Source organism: Bos indicus, chromosome 12 (assembly GCF_029378745.1).
Source record: "Bos indicus isolate NIAB-ARS_2022 breed Sahiwal x Tharparkar chromosome 12, NIAB-ARS_B.indTharparkar_mat_pri_1.0, whole genome shotgun sequence".
NCBI classification, from domain to species: domain Eukaryota; kingdom Metazoa; phylum Chordata; class Mammalia; order Artiodactyla; family Bovidae; genus Bos; species Bos indicus.
In genome coordinates this window covers 20,357,136-20,373,562 of record NC_091771.1, presented here as the reverse complement: position 1 = coordinate 20,373,562, position 16,427 = coordinate 20,357,136, and the positions used below count along the sequence as shown (strand labels likewise).

General features: G+C 45.5%; 1 protein-coding gene across 1 annotated transcript in view; it reads left to right on the top strand.

Moving 5' to 3' along the window:
* Positions 1-16,427, top strand: part of LOC109566993 (guanylate cyclase soluble subunit beta-2-like) — a 61,170-nt gene that overhangs the window by 33,078 nt on the left and 11,665 nt on the right. The window contains exons 7-13 of the mRNA XM_019971729.2: positions 987-1,098; positions 2,768-2,871; positions 4,345-4,561; positions 8,091-8,411; positions 10,028-10,176; positions 10,923-11,066; positions 14,927-15,081. Of these exons, the coding sequence (XP_019827288.2) occupies positions 987-1,098; positions 2,768-2,871; positions 4,345-4,561; positions 8,091-8,411; positions 10,028-10,176; positions 10,923-11,066; positions 14,927-15,081 (1,202 nt within the window). The remainder of the gene's footprint in view (positions 1-986; positions 1,099-2,767; positions 2,872-4,344; positions 4,562-8,090; positions 8,412-10,027; positions 10,177-10,922; positions 11,067-14,926; positions 15,082-16,427) is intronic.

Sequence of the window (16,427 nt, the reverse complement as noted above, 5' to 3'; positions counted from 1 at the left end):
TCAGAAAGCACAGTTTCTCTGGGGAGCGACCAGTCTCAGAACAATCGATGCAAAGAACTCCACTTCTAAAAGTGGAGTTAGTGCGGGGTGTTCCAGTCTCAGCCCTGCTGACATTCTGGACCAGATAATTCTTCGTTATGATGGGCAGTCCTGTGGGAGTTTAGCAGCATCCTTGGTCTACTCACTAGATGATAGTGGCACCCAGCTCCCCCCACCACCCAGGTTGTGGCAATCAAAAATGTCTCTGGGCACTGCCAAGTATCCTCAGGAAGGAGTGGGAAACAAAGTTACGGTTGGTTGAGAACCACTGGGCTAAGGTCATTTGAATAAAAATTGGGAGGGTCTTTGGGAATGGACCTTAGCCTGGAACATTTTTGCCTGTTAAAAAACTATCAACGTAAAGGCCTTGAAATTTGGAGCTCGTGGCTTATTTTGCAATTCCCATGATGCAGATTGACCTTTCAAGTCCTGAGTGCCCATTTCTGCAGCTGGGGCCAGACTGGGGGCTGGAGTGAACTCAGAAGCCTGCGATTGGCTGCCTCGATTGCAGCTTGTGGAGTGACTGTTACCAGTTTAGGTACCATATCTACCAGGTGCGTGGCTCTCTGTGTCCACAGAGCTCATAGAGAAGTCTGTGATTCTTGGAGCACACAATGTCTGCATCTCAGAGTGTTCAAAGCTTGCTTTGCTCACTGCAGAATCTTCTCCCACAGGAAGAGAAGTCACCAGGTGATTTTCCTGTCACCAACACCACCCCCCTTGAGATTTTATAATCCCCTGCCTTATATAATGGTGCCTTTGGTGGAGAAACAGCATGAGGATTAATTGGATAACAGCCTTGGGGCTTATGAAATCTAGCTAAAGTTGACCTTGCATTGGCCCCATTGTTCCTCTGGCCCCATCCTAGCCAAAGGGGCTCATGCACCTCCTGTCACATGACCAGTCACATGACCAGTGGTGTATGCTTCTCTCCCTGCTATCTGCAGACCCCGGAGGCAGCTTTCCTTAGGATGAAAGAGAAATATTTGAGTGTCACTATTCATGCCGTGAAAAAGTCCCGCTGGGAAGTTGTGAGGAACATAGTCATGTTCGGAAAAGGTGAGCGGGCTCTTCTCCTGACCTCAGCTCTGAGACCAGGGTAATTGTTTCCTGCACACAAATGGGCCAAGTCCTCTGTCATCAGGATGTCACTGATTTCTTTTTCAACCCTGGATTCATCTGGTTTATTAAATCAATTGAAAGAATTTTAGAGGAAATAATCTAAAAGAGAGGGGATATATGTATGTGTGTAACGGATTCGCTATGGTGTACAGCAGGGTGGCTCAGATGGGAAAGAATCTGCCTGCAATGCAGGAGACCTGTTTAATCCCTGGGTCTGGAAGATCCCCTAGAGAAGGAAATGGCAACCCACTCCAGTATTCTTGCCTGGAGAATTCCTTGGACAGAGGAGCCTGGCAGGCTATAGTCCATGGGGTCACAAAGAGTGGGACACGATTGAGCGACTTTCACCCCACCTTGTGACAGCAGAAACTAACACATTTTAAATCAACTATACTCGAAGAAAAAAAAAAAAAGACTTTTACTGAGAAGCAATGGGAAAGAGATACGGAAGGTTATCCTATCCTTTGGGTTAGGGTACAAGCTGGTGGAAGACCCACCTAGCGTGAATCCTGAGGATGGTCACTGATTTCTGCAGAGCTTGGATTTGGTGGGCGTGGATTATAGCTTCAAAACACTAGCTCTAACTTGCCTTCCTTTGCCCCTTTCACTTGTGCTGGGGGTGACACGGAGGCACAGTCTCCCCTGCAATCAGGGGAAGCTGCTGGAGGGGAGACGACTGAGCTCCCGTTGGTGACTATGTTGAAGAGGAGGCAGATGAATGTTGACGTATCAATAACAAGAGTTTGTCGCAGCTCCTCAGGCCTTCGGGACTGCGAGGCATTTCTGGCCCGGAAGTCTGTAGATAAAAACCATGATGTCCAGGAGTGTGAAGGATAGTGTGTCGGGACCCCGGATCGCAGAGTTCTGGCCGTGTCCCTGGGGAGCCTAAGTGCTCCATCTTCCAACTGTGAAGCGAAGGTATCAGGCTCTCGAAGGCACGACCCCGCTGATATTCAGTCTCATGATCAGCACCTAAGACCTGAGTCAGAACAGGGGGCTGGAGACCCCTGGTCATAAACCATGGGTCATGATGACATGTGTCTGGGAGAAGATCAACTGCGCTCAAAGGACTGCATTTTGAGTCCTTCAAGCCTCCGCAAGCGAGTCAAACATGCAATTGACATCCTTTGTCTAGGAGATTTTCATATCAAAAAGGCTCCATTTCGAATCTCCACACCCTGCCAAATAGGGCTGTTGGATGAAATTTTCATGTGCCACCCAAAACTGTCAGTCTGCAGAGCTCCATGGCAAATGTCCCTGACGCCGGCCGGGCGCGCACGCTGCGCTCAGCGAGCTCATTGTCTAGCTGTCAGCGTTTCAATGCCGGCCCTGTTTTCATGGCAAGACACACTCAATTGGCCCAGGAACCCTTGAGCGGCGGGCAGAAACTTGGCAGGGGGCAGGGGGGCGCTTCTCAACCTGGTAGCAAGTTTTCTGTTTGTTTTAATTTGGAAGCAGAATTGCCGCGGCCATCTGGAGATGTTGAGGGAGCTTGAGATGCTGAGGGGCAGGACTGTGCTTTGCCGGGAAAACATTTGAGATAGTCTCTGGGGTTGGTGGCCTGAGTGTTGTCTGTGAATGAATGGGATTCTTTTTCTCCATCCAGGGCATCTCAGGGACACCTTTGAGCCGATTTATCCCGAGCGGCTCTGGATAGAGGCGAAGACCTTCTGCACTGCTTTTCCCTTTCATGTGATATTTGATGAATCAGTAAGGGGGACTTGTCTCTCTTGAACGGGGGATAGGCTGGGGAGGGGAGTAAGTCTCATAGTCTTCGACAGCTGGTGGAGACTTTCAAGTCCCCGAGGAGTACCCAGGGTTTGGGAGGCTAGGATTTAGCCTGGTAGGACTGCTTTTCATTGTGGCATCTTCCAAAAATGAGAATGCAGCATCTTCTTGATGGATGCGGAAGGGAGCAGTTCTAGGGGGTTTGAACCAGTGGGTGCATGAGCAAATTTGCCATTAGAGAAAAGAGAAAGGACACTGAAGTCACTCCAGCAAGAGGCAAAAGCCCACAGCAGCAGTGGCAGGGTGGAATTCTAAATGTGACCACTCCCCGTCTTTACGGCCACCATGGATGGCTCAGTTCCACCAGGCTTGTCTTTCTGCATCTTGAAGGAGGAGGGAGAGGCCTGTACCCACTGTTCTGTGGGAGGGGTGGTGGACAGTGATCATTTAAGTGTGGTCAGTTTCCTTGGATAAAAGTGATTGATAAAATTGAATTATAAACTCATTTAAGGGCAAAATGAATTTGGTCCCCAAACTGCCAGTTAAAAATGCCTTCAGCCATTCTGACTTCCTCTGATATTTATGTGAATGCATATATATGTCACATGATCCCTTACCAGTAGATGCTGGATACAGATTCTGTGATGTTTGAGTAAACATCACATGAGGGTCATCTCTGGCTGCAGAGAATTTGTGATCTGAGAAAATCAAACACCCCTGGGTGAAATAACTATACATTATAAAGCTATGTATTGTGACTTTCCCCCAATGCCATGAGGATATTAGTATTAATTATTATTATTACTGCTACTATTAATATTTAAAATTCTGATCTACTTAAACACTCCCTTTCTTTTTAGGTTTTGGGCATAGAAATAGACAATTTAATGACCCTTATTCCATATAGTTAGGTTGATTTCTATAGCCTGACAGAGTGAAGTTAATTTAAGTGTTCCTGGATAACCTTGGTTGGCATTGGACTTTTTATGTAAAGGACACTTACTTTGTTTTTTCCTTCTGTGTGTTTCCTGGAGATGGCAGTGAAAGGTGACCCCATCTCCATCATGAATTCCTTTCTTCATCCAGATCTGGGTGTCAGGTCCAAGCTACAGAATTTTCTCGTTCCTTTATTAGTTAATTCCAAAGAGACAGAGACAAAGACAGAAGAGAGGACTAAAGCTCGGAAAGAATTATTATCCCCATGGACAGCTTTAACCTCTTTCTTGGGAGCCAAGAAATGAATGTGCTCTCAGGCACTCCCATGCTGTTCTTTCCTCTTTCAGAGGTCAGCTGCAGGTTTGCCTTTTAAATGTTTCATTACTACCGTGGTGTTTATTTCATTCCCTTCACCCCTGGCAAGTCACACAGCATGGTGGGGTGTGTCATTTCTAGGGGAACATTTACTGTTCGGGTTGCTGTCTCTTCTGCGGTCTAACGTGTGTCCCCTGTGGATAGCTGCAGGTCAAACAAGCTGGAGTGAGCCTTCAGAAGTACGTCCCGGGTCTCCAAACCCAGAAGGTTCGATTAGATGAGTACTTCTCCATTGTCCATCCCCAAGTCACCTTCAACATTTTCAGCATCTGCAAATTTATCAACAGTCAATTTGTCCTGAAGGCGCGCAGGGAGATGTTGCCTGCAGCCTGGAGAAGTCAGCCCGCGCTCAAACTCCGAGGTAGTAACTTGCTCCTTCCTGGTTGCTGTCTGCCCTGGGAGACCAGACAGAAAGGGAAGAGGCAGTTTTCTAATTTCCTCAAAAAAGTTGGCTAAAAAGTAGGGGACTACATTGACAGCAGCGTATGTTTTTTCCATTTGGCTTCACCTGGTAGCAATATATTTTATTTCTTCAAACCATGTCTAGTTTAGGCATAAAGGAACTCTGATTATATTTACATGTAATTATAAAGTTCTGGTTTTTGTTACCAGAATTTTCAGAATACAGGTGGTACTATTTGTACTCAAGTAGTGGTCTGTCCTTTATATGGTAACGTGATCATCTGCCCTACTGTTATAATAGGGCACACATTTTTGTTTTGACTTTGTTTCAGTTATAATAAAATTTACAGAATGTGAAGTTTACCATTTTAACCCTTTTTCAGTGTACAGTTCGGTAGTGGTAAGTGCATTCACAAAGTTGTGCAAACACCACCATCCATCTCCAGAAGTTAATCATCTTGCAAAACTGAAACTCTGTGCTCATGAAACACCAACTCCTTGTTTTCCCCAACCGCACATCCTGACAACCACCACTCTGCTTTCTGTCTCTATGAATCTGATTAATTTAGGTACCTCATGTAAGTGGGATCATGTAGTATTTGTCCTTTTGTGGCTGTCGTTTTTCACTTCGCATAATGTCCTCAAGGTTCATCCATGTTGTCACATGTCAGAATTCCCTTCCTTTTTAAGGCTGAACTATTATTATTCCCACATGTATAGACTATACTTCACTGATTCACTCATCTGTCAGTGGATCGTTGCGTTGCTTCCACTTTTTGAATAACGGATAATGCTCCTGGGAACATGGGTGTGCAGATGTTTCATTGAGTCCCGACTTTCACTTCCTTTCAGTTTATGTCCGAAAGTGGAATTGCTGGATCATACGGCAATTCTGTTCTTAATTTATTGAGAAACTGCCATACCCTCTTCCATAGCTGCTGTACCATTTCATATTCCCATCAGTAGTTCACAAGGGTTCCAGTCTGTCTACTTTCTCATGGATACTCGTTCTTTTCTGTTATTGTTTTTTTTTTTTTAATAATAGTATCCTAATGGGTATGAAGTGGTATCTCACCGTGGTTTTAGTTTGCATTTCCCTAACAATTAGTGAGGAAGGCAATGGCACCCCACTCCAGTACTCTTGCCTGGAAAATCCCATGGACAGAGGAGCCTGGTAGGCTGCAGTCCATGGGGTCGCTGAGGGTTGGACGCGACTGAGTGACTTTACTTTCACTTTTCACTTTCATGCATTGGAGAAGGAAATGGCAACTCACTCCAGTGTTCTTGCCTGGAGAATCCCAGGGACGGGGGAGCCTGTTGGGCTGCCGTCTATGGGATCGCACAGAGTCGGACACAACTGAAGTGACTTAGCAGCAGCAGCAACAATTAGTGATGTTAAGTGTCATTTGTATATCTTCTTTGAAGAAATGTCTGTTCAAATTATTTGCCCATTTCTCAATCAGGTTGTTTGGATTTTATTGTTGTGTTGTAAGAGTTCTTCATATATTCCAGATATTAACCCCTTATCCTTTGCAAATATTTTCTCCCACCCTGTGGGTTTTCTTTTCACTCTGTTGATTGTATTGTTTGCACACAAGCTTTTAATTTTTATATTCTCCAATTTACCGATTTTTCCTTTTGTTGCCTGTGGTTTTGGTGTCACATCAGAGAAATCATTGCCAAGTCCAACATCATGAAGCTTTTCTTATGATTTCTTCTAAGGGTTTTATTGGTTTAGCTCTTATACTTGGTCTCTGACCCATTTTGAATTAATTTTTTAACATGCTACAAGGCACACATACTTTGAACTTCCTGTTGGACTAGTAGGTATTGTAGGCATAAACACAGGCAGAGTGGTGGGGACATCTGAGGGGAAAATGACATGTTCTGGGAACCCTGATTGAACTTTAGAGTTTATGATAGGAGAGAGGCTGGTGAGATGAGGACTTGAGCTTTATCCTGTAGCTGGAGACATTTTTTACGTGTCTACCATGATCAGATTTGAGATTTAGAATGGTCATTCTGGAGCCACGTGAAGGATGGACGAGGGGTGTTGAGAAGATGGAGCCTGGGAGGCCAGGGGATGCTGCCCCTAGAGAGCAGGAGGGAAGCTCAGAGTGCTGAGTGCAGCCAGGCAGGGATTCTGGGGTGGTGACAGGGGAACAGACTCATGAGGGAGTTAAGGCAGAAATTGGTGACTGGATGCACAGGTTAAAAAAGAGAAGATTTGGGTAATTATTAGCTTTCTTGCTGAGGTAACTGGTCATAAAGCTGTGATTAAGGAAAGATGGTATTGACAACTTGAGTGCAACTTTGTCAGTTCGAGTCACTGCTGTATCCTCTTCCACACCTACAGCAGTGTGCTCGAGTCATGGTAGGAACTAAAAATGTCTGTGATAAAAGAGTTAAGAAAAAAGAGATTTGTAGATGGGACTAAAGGTGAGTCCAGTTGGAGACATCCATGTATAAACACCTAATAGACAATAATAATAATAATAAGTCATTGTAACAAGGACTGTAAACTGTCACAATTTAGAGGGCAATTTGGCAATATGTATCAAAAATCTTAAAATGAGCATATTTTTGCCTAAGAATATATCCTTTAACAAAATAGCCACAATTATGCACAATGATGTACTTTAAGGTAATTCACAATATATGGAATGATGAAATAGACATAATATAATCAATGTTAGCTTATTGCTTAAATACAGTACAGTATAATCCATGTACCCAGCAAACAATGACACCTATCTATATTTAATGCTATGAAAGAATACCTATTACAGAATTTAAGTGAAAAATTGAGATTACTCAAAGAAGATGGCTGATAATCCCATTTTTGGGGAGTAAAAAGATATACCCCCAAATAGTAACAGTAATTATTGGTGGTGTGATCATGGGTGATTTTTATTATTTTCTTCCACTTTTTTGCATTTTCTGCAGTGAATGTCTACTGCTTTTATAATAAGAGAATAGACATCAATTGTTAAAAGTAATAGGTATCTTGAGCCCAGGAAGCAAGGTTTTTCCACAAATTCACTGTGGGAGTGCAGTTGGGGCGTGCTGACGCCAGCATCTAAGGGATGAGTGAAAGTCCTAAAGGAAAGATGGAAAGAGGTAAGAGAAATCTAAATGAAAGAAGGGTCAGAAAAGTCCCCAGAAGTGAGATAGATTCCAGGAAGCAGGATTAGCTCTACGCCCTTAAATGGCAGAAGGGCCCAGCGAGGAAAACACTTGTGTTACAGGAGAGGTAGTTTGGAGGTCATGGACGGGAGTCCCTTCAAGGTTAGAAAAGCAGCCGTGGAGAGAGCTGCTGTGGACAGAGCAGGAGTGCAGGACATGGAGACAGACAGAAAGGAGAGGACTTTGAGGACCTTCGGCGGAGAGGGGAGGAGCACGACTGAGCGAGCAGGGCGGGCCACGGGGGTGACGGTCGGGCGCCGTGTGACATGCCACCTTGTCCTATCTCTCTCCCGGGCGGGAAGGCCAGATGGTCTGGATGGAGCCCCTGCGTTGCATGATGTACCTGTGCTCCCCCAGGCTCCGCAGCCTGCAGGAGCTGGAGGAGCGCCGGATGCACCTCTCCGACATCGCCCCCCACGACCCCACCAGGGACCTCATCCTCCTCAACCAGCAGCGCCTGGCAGAGATTGAGCTGTCCAACCAGCTGGAGAGGAAGAAGGAGGAGCTGCGGGTCCTCTCCACGCACTTGGCCGCAGAAAAGAGGAAGACCGAGACCTTGCTGTACGCCATGCTGCCTGAGCACGTGGCCAACCAGCTGAAGGAGGGCAGGAAGGTCGCCGCAGGTGAGGGGTGCCCGGCCCGCACAGGGCGCCTTGATGGCTGGGGGCGCCAGCTCTGAAACCAGGAGGATCAGGGTTTGGAGTCTGTCTCCATTGCTTGTTAGCAACTGTGGTCTTGGACTTACTACTTAAGCTCCATAGCCTAGCTTTCTTCTTTCTACCTTGAGAATAATAATACAGTGACCACATAGGGTTCTTCACCACAACTGGAAATGACGTGGTAATGAAAGTGTCAGTGGCTCAGTTGTGTCTGACTGTCTGTAACCCCATGGATTGTAGCTGGCCAGGCTCTCTGCCCATGGAATTCTCCAGGCAAGAATATGGAGTGGGCAGCCCTTCCCTTCTCCAGGGGATCTTCCCAACCCAGGGATGGAACCTGACCCAGGTCCCCAGCATCCCGCATTGCAGGCGGATTCTTCACTGTCTGAGCTACTAGGGAAGCTGATACATTCATGCTAAATAAATAAAGGGATGTCCCTAAGGACCATTCTGGGAGAGCAAGCTTTTTCTAGAGGGAAGAAGGCCATGTTCATTCCAAACTCACTTTCCGCTGGTCACCAGCGAGTGTTCATTTCACCAGGCAAGCATGGGAAGCTGAATGCCAGGGTGCTGTCCTGGGTGCTGGGACTCAAAGAAGCTTATAGTCTTGTGAGTTTGACTGGTACCTACAGAATACATTAATGGGGTAACCGAAAAAAAAGGAAATTTATGTGCATTAAGGAAAAGTTATCTTGCCAGGATCTCTGTTAGATAGGTTATATATGCTCTCTCATTTAATTTTCTGAACATTTCCGGAAGGGAGGTGTTATTAGCTAAAATGGTGGAGCAAGTTCACTCCAGTTTATGAGTAAAAGAGCAGGAAACCCATCAGAAGTCCATTTAACTCCAAATTTCGTCCTTCTTTCCCCACCATGGAAGTTACTCTGGAAACATAGATAACACAGAAATTCATGGTTTATAAATGTCAGAAGAGAAAGAGACAGGGGTTAGGCGTGGGGGTGAAGGCTGATATATAGTGTGTGGTACCTGAGTTGGGCCACCTTGAGTTCTGCAAAAAAAAAAAAAAAAGGAAAGGCATTTCAAGAGAACAGCATAGCAAGAGTCAAGGTAAGGCACTCCGAGGGTAAACACGGCAGGGTGTTGTGCCTGGCACACAGGGGTACATGGTGGAGGGTTGCCTGCTGAGTTCTGAGCGGGTGCACCTCTGGGAATAATCTCCCCTCCATGGAACTCTCCCTTCCCTTCGTGTCTCCTGTGGTTCAGGCTTTGCTTTAACTCACCGACCTCTCTTGTAAGCAGTGCCCACCCAGACCATCCTGACATCCCCGGTGGTCTGCACACCCTATTAAGTGTTTGCACTCTGTCTGCTTCCCTAGACCAGGCACTCCTTATGGGCAAGGACCCCTGTCTGCTTCATATCACACGATTCCACCAGCATGATGACCAGCTCATAACAGACACGCAACAGATGTCTGGTGGGTGGATGGTGAATGGTGATGCGGACCTGGCTCCTTCTCCCTGTGCCACGGTCAAATTTGGTTCCTAAAGGCTACTCGAATCCAGAATTAAAAGAATTGTTATTCTACATCCTTGGCTCTGACACCTGGTTTATGTTGCAGGAGAATTTAAAACCTGCACGATTCTCTTCAGCGACGTGGTGACGTTTACGAACATCTGTGCTGCCTGCGAACCTATCCAGATAGTGAACATGCTGAATTCAATGTACTCCAAGTTCGACAGGTTAACCAGCGTCCATGAGGTCTACAAGGTAAGCGTGTGGTGCCTTGGGCTGTGTGTGTCCCTGTGTGCCGGGGCAGGGTGCGTACCTGGTGTTGGGTCTTCATTTTTCCTCTCCCCTCACTAGTCTAGGGTTTGGTGTGGATGCCAGAGGGGATGGGAGGAAGAGCTAAAAATTTAAATTTTTCAAAAATCCTTCTATACTGCCCAGTGCTAAGGTTGCCTTCAAGAAGCATACTGAATACTATGCCTTCATTTCAGCAGCAAGTCTAACCTAAATGTGTATCTAATATATGCATTATATGTGGATCTAATAGACAGCTTCGTCCTCTCTGGGACTTGCCTCTGCCAAAAGCAGAAAGAACTTTTGGCTTCCTCGTGGCACCTCCTGAGTTATTTTTTTTCTCACCTCACCCTCCCTCATGCTCCTCACACCCATAGAAAATAACCACCAGCTTTTAATATGGTCCTTCCATCAATGTGTGTGTGTTAGTCGCTCAGTTATGTCTGACTCTTTGTGACCCCAGGGACTGTAGCCCACCAGACTCCTCTGTCCATGGGATTTTTCAGGCAAGAATACTGGAGTGGGTTGCCATTTCCTTCTCTGGGGGTGGGGGGCGGGCAGTCTTCTCAACCCAGGGATCAAACTTGGTTCTCCTGCATTTACAGGCAGGTTCTTTACCAGAGAATGACCAAAAAAAAAAAAAAAAAAATGTAGTGTTATATTTAGCACATTAAGAAAACCCTCTGAATTCCCTCCTATTTCCCCCCTTATAGGCGGAAACAGGAGATGCTTATATGGTGGTGGGGGGTGTACCAGTGCCCGTTGGAAGCCACGCTCAGAGGGTAGCGAACTTTGCCTTGGGGATGAGGATTTCTGCAAAAGAAGTGATGAATCCTGTTACCGGAGAACCCATTCAGGTAAAGAGCAACCAAGTTCTTTGCTTAATACCTGTTACCTCACACAATATAGTAGAATTCTATTAGTCTGCTCGGATGGCTCCTGGGTATGTGACAGTAATTAAAATGGATCATTTCTCCCAACTCGTCTCTTCTTTTGCATACGTTAAAGTAACAGAGATATTAGGGTGTTATTTCCTCTGCTGCTACTGCTAAGTTGCTTCAGTCGTGTCCAACTCTGTGCGACCCCATAGACGGCAGCCCACCAGGCTCCTCTGTCCCTGGGATTCTCCAGGCAAGAATACTAGAGTGTGTTCCCATTTCCTTCTCCAGGTTATTGCCTCAGCTTCTCTCAAATTTGAGAAGAGGCTTCAGAGTTCGGGGTTATGATGGGGTTAACGCAGGCTTCCTTTGTCCCTAACCCTGGCTTAGTGGATTTCCATCCTTAGGAAGCCAGCTCATTTCCAATTCCTGCCTTTTTGCTCGAGCATTTTCAACAAGTGGTTCAGGTTGACTAAACAGCCAACTTCTCTTTGCTTAGGGAAGTTGTGTATCCGACATGCCGTCTGACGGGTTCGGAACTCAGGCTGAGGTGTGAAACTGCCTCCAGCCAGCAGGCCAGACACCATGGTGCCGTAAGATATTCACAATAGCTTTCCCTCCAGCACGTGGCCACGAGACATCTGCTTGCCTTTCTCACAGGAACACAGGAAGCTGCTTTTCCAAGTATGGAAGTTTGTTCACACTATAAAAGTTGGACGCTTTTGATGATGAAAAGTAAATGCCGTCTTCTGTCTGCTCGGCTGAGCCCAGCGATCTCGAGGTGGTTTGGAACAGAGTCTCTGTCCTCTAAAAATCGAAATCCCTTCACAGCTCCTGTCAATCAGATCTGTGCAATCAACTAAACAACCAGCTAAAAACAAAGCCGGCTATAAGATGGAGTAGGATTTTCCCTAGCGATAGCCCCTGTATAGGGGATTCTGAGATGTGCCACATTCACCATCACCTTAACGATTTAGAGGCTGAGAAGCACTGCAGGTACTGGCAGTGGTGTCTGTGGCAGTCTTCACAGCAAAAGCTGGTCACACGTCATGTCCGTGATACTGGCCCATTGCAAACACACAGAGACAGCTGTTGTATAAAATCCCCAATGTCATAAATAAAAAATCAGGAAGGGAGGTAATGAGAAGAGAAGAGACAAGAAGGTCAGAAATGAGATAAGTGTTTTGGTTAAAGAATTCTAATGAAAGCCATGCGCACGTTTGTGCATGCTAAATCCTTTCGGTCATGTCCAACTCTGTGTGACTCTGTGGACTGTAACCCCCAGGCTCCTCTGTCCATGGGATTCTCCAGGCAAGAATACTGGAATGGGTTGCTATGCCCTCCTCCAGGGGATCTTCCTTACCCAGAGATCAAACCCGGGTCTCATGTCTCCTGCACTGGCAGGCAGGTTCTTTACCATTAGCGCCACCTAAAAACCTCCAGTGAAAGCCACTGAAGAATATGGAAAATACATTGTTCTGTAAACAGAGTGTTTGTGAAAAGGCATGGCAACAGAGATGGTAATAGCACTACACCAATATGACTGAAAATGAACAATGAATTCCTAGAAACTTGCATAGTGGACTTACCAAGGGGGAAAAAAAAGAGGAAAAGATGTTATCAATTCTAAGGATAGAAATAGGGAATAGGGACTCCCCTGGTGGTCCAGTGGCTAAGACTTCGTGCTCCCAATGCAGGGGGCCCGGGTTCAATCCCTGGTTAGGGAACTAGATCTCACATGCAGCAACTAAAGATCCCATATGTGCAACTAAGACCTGGCATAGCCAAATAAATAAATATTAGAAAAACAAGAATAGTGACATAGGAGCCTCATTAAATATCTATCAGAAACTGCATATCATGTGAGTTTATTTAAGGAAGTAGAGGAAAGGGCTGGAGACATCCTCTCCCTTAAGAGAACTGTGCTGCTACTTCTACAGTTTTAAAATTAATACTCATTGAGCTTTTTCATTCTGTCACTTGTAAAGCCTATAATCCACATTTGCTGAGGTCACCCTTGCATGAAAGTAAGGTGCTTTAAAGAATTCAGAGAAACGAGTTTAAAACCTTATTTTAAGGAAAAGAAAATCTGGCATGGAAAGATGAAAAAGACAAGTAAACCTGATTGGGATGTAGAAAGCTGCAAGAGAATTCTGTTTCCACGTGCACGCTCAGTTGTGTCCGACTCTTTGTGACCCCACGGACTGTGGCCCACCAGGCTCTTCTGTTCATGGGATTCTCCAGGCAAGAATACTAGAGTGTGTTGCCATGCCCTCCTCCAGGGGATCTTCCTGACCCAGGGAATGAACCCAAGTCTCTTTGTGTTTCCTGCATTGAGGGCAGATTCTTTACTGCTGAGTCACTGGAGTAGTTAAAAAAAAAATCACATAGCAAAGAAATAGAAATGAACCAAATTCCAGAAAGTGGCAAGACCTTTCAAGAGGACACCCATGATGGTTCTTCCCCAGGAGACAGTAGAAGAAATAAGCCACCAAAGGGGAGACTAAGACGAAACCCACCTAAAGTTTAGTGACATTTTCATGGCCACCTTGGAGCTGGAATGACGGGTTAGAATCCCAAACAGCTCGACTTTGATAAGTTCTAGCCACAGAGTCTCTACCCACTTACCAACATTTTCCCCAGAGATCTTCACAAATGCATAGGTTCATTCGGTCAAAGGCTATGGATAGGGGAGGAGACCTGAGAGAGAGCTCCAGTTCCAGAAGTATACTGGGCCTTCCCCAAACACAAGTTGCTGGCCCATGGAAGAGTATTGTTAGGGAAAGAGAACCATGACACATTACTCCAAGGTACGTATGGAACTCATATGCTGATGCTTTAATCCCTGCTACCTCATGAAGGTGACTGAATTGGACTGCATTGGCAGACAGGGCCGTATAAGAGGTGAACACATCAAAATCAGGCTGTTAGGGTGAGTTCTACTCCAATCTGACTGGTGTCCTTAATAAGAAGAAAAATCTGGAGACAGGAAGAGATACCAAGGATGTGTACACACAGGGAAGAGACTGAGAGAACACAGCAAAAAGGCAGCCAGCTGCAAGCCAAGGAGAGGGACCTCAGGATCAAACTGGCTGACACCTTGACTTGCATTTCCAGACTTCAGAGCTGTGAGAAAGTAAATTTTTGTTGTCTGAACCACTCAGTTGTGGCATTTTCTTGGCCCCAGCGGACTAATGTATTCATCAAAAATTTAGATGTCTGCTTATTAAGGAAAAATGTATATATAAAGTCACAGAATGGGAAAAAATATTTGTCCTTGTGATTCAAGAGTTCCATTTCTAGATATTTTCCTAAGAAAAATGAAAAATGTATGTCCACAAAAAGATCTGTATGAGAATGTTCATAACAGCTCCAAATGGGAAATAACCTAAATGTTCGTGAAGACTGGACTAATACATTGTGATGTAATTCTTACAACAGAATAGTATTTAGCAGTAAAAGAATGAACTGCTGATACATATAATGTGGGTGAATCTCAAAAACATGGATTTTGATAAATGAAGTCTGATACAAAACAGAATATGCTACCTGACTTCATGTATGTGAAGTTGGAGAACAGGAAAATTCCTCCTGGGGAGAGGAAATAAGAAAGTGGTGACCTCTGCAGGGAGAGATGGAACTTAACTGGAAAGGGACAAGATAATTTTGCAAGGTGATGAAGACAGTCTGTGTTTGATTTTGATTGGTGGCTCAGGGGTATTTGCCAAACTGTTGGAGCTAAATACCTTGAAGTCTTTTTTATTTTATGTAAATTATACCTCAAGAGTAAAAGCAAGGGTATTTGATGGTCCCTTTTCAGTCCGGTTCTCTCTGTACAGATCAGAGTGGGGATCCACATGGGACCAGTCTTGGCAGGTGTCGTGGGGGACAAGATGCCACGGTATTGCTTGTTTGGCGACACTGTGAACACAGCCTCTCGGATGGAAAGTCATGGGCTTCCCAGCAAAGTGCATCTCAGCCCCACGACCTACAGGTACCACTTATTCATGCCTCTCTTTGCCCCTTCTTCTCCCAGAAGGTACAGAGTGCCTCACAGCCATCAGATGGGGGCAGTATACTTCCAGCCACGCTTACCGGGGACCTTGAGGCAGACAATTAATGTTGTTGAGCCTCTTCCATGAGATAATTTTTCCCCTCAAAGAACATGTGGTCCAGTTCAGGAACTGACAAATTATAGTCAAGGGCCGTTATCTCAGCCATTGCTTGTTTCTGTAAATAAAGTTTTATTGAAACCCAGCCAGGATCTTTATCTGCGTCTTATCCGTGGCTGCATTCATGCTACCACAGCAGAGCTGAGTCGTTGTGACAGAGACTGTGGTCCCTAAAGCTGAAAATATTTCCTATCTGGTCTTTTATGAAGAAAAAAAGTTTGCTGACCCCTGGTGTAGTGCAGGAAGAAAGAAATATTCACAGATAATTATTTTTAAAGTGTGAGAAGTGCAGTGGTCATGTTATGCATGAAACAATACTTACAGTTTGCTGAGAACTTGTTAGAGGCCACATTCTCTAAGTTCGTCAACATAAGTAAGTTAGTCGCTCAATCATGCCTGACTCTTTATGACCCCATGGACTGCAGCCCATGAGGCTCCTGTGTCCATGAGATTTTCCAGGCAAGGATACTGGAGTGGGTTGCCATTTCCTTCTCTAGGGGATCTTCCTGACCCAGGGATCTAACCTGGGCCTCCTGCACTGCAGACAAATTCTTTACTGGCTGACCTACAAGGGAAGCCCTCGTCAACATATGTTAGTCCATTTACTGTTGCAACAACCCTATGAAGATATACTATTATCGTTCACATCTACAGATGAGAAAAAAAAATCAGGCACAAAGAGGTAATTCACTCACTTCAGGTCACAAGTTGGCTAGGAAGGAAAATGGCCTGGATATAACCCAGGGAGTCAGGCTTTAACCATCCATTCCCATGCCTGTGGGAATTATTGTGTGTTGTGGGGCACGGGAGCCCAGCCCAGTAAGGAGATTCTGAGTGGAGAAGGGAGTTTCCTGAGCTGGGTCTTGAAACTCCAGAGCAGAGTTTAGCCCAAACTGGGATATTGGAGTGAATATCCAGCAGTACGAACACAGACGTAGAATAAGGGCAGAGAACTACAAATGATTTAGCATTGCTGGGGTGGAAGCTGTGAGGCAGAAAGTGGGGAGAGCTGTGTGTGCCTCCCTGAGGGGCAGGGCTCACACCGACGGTGAAGACTGTGAGCCCCTAAGGAGTGTGAGCTTGGACACAATGGCAAGGTCAGGGTCCTGCTTGACACTGACCACTCAAGGCCATGTAAGGGCAGGTTTGCACATCAGGAGATGGGAAA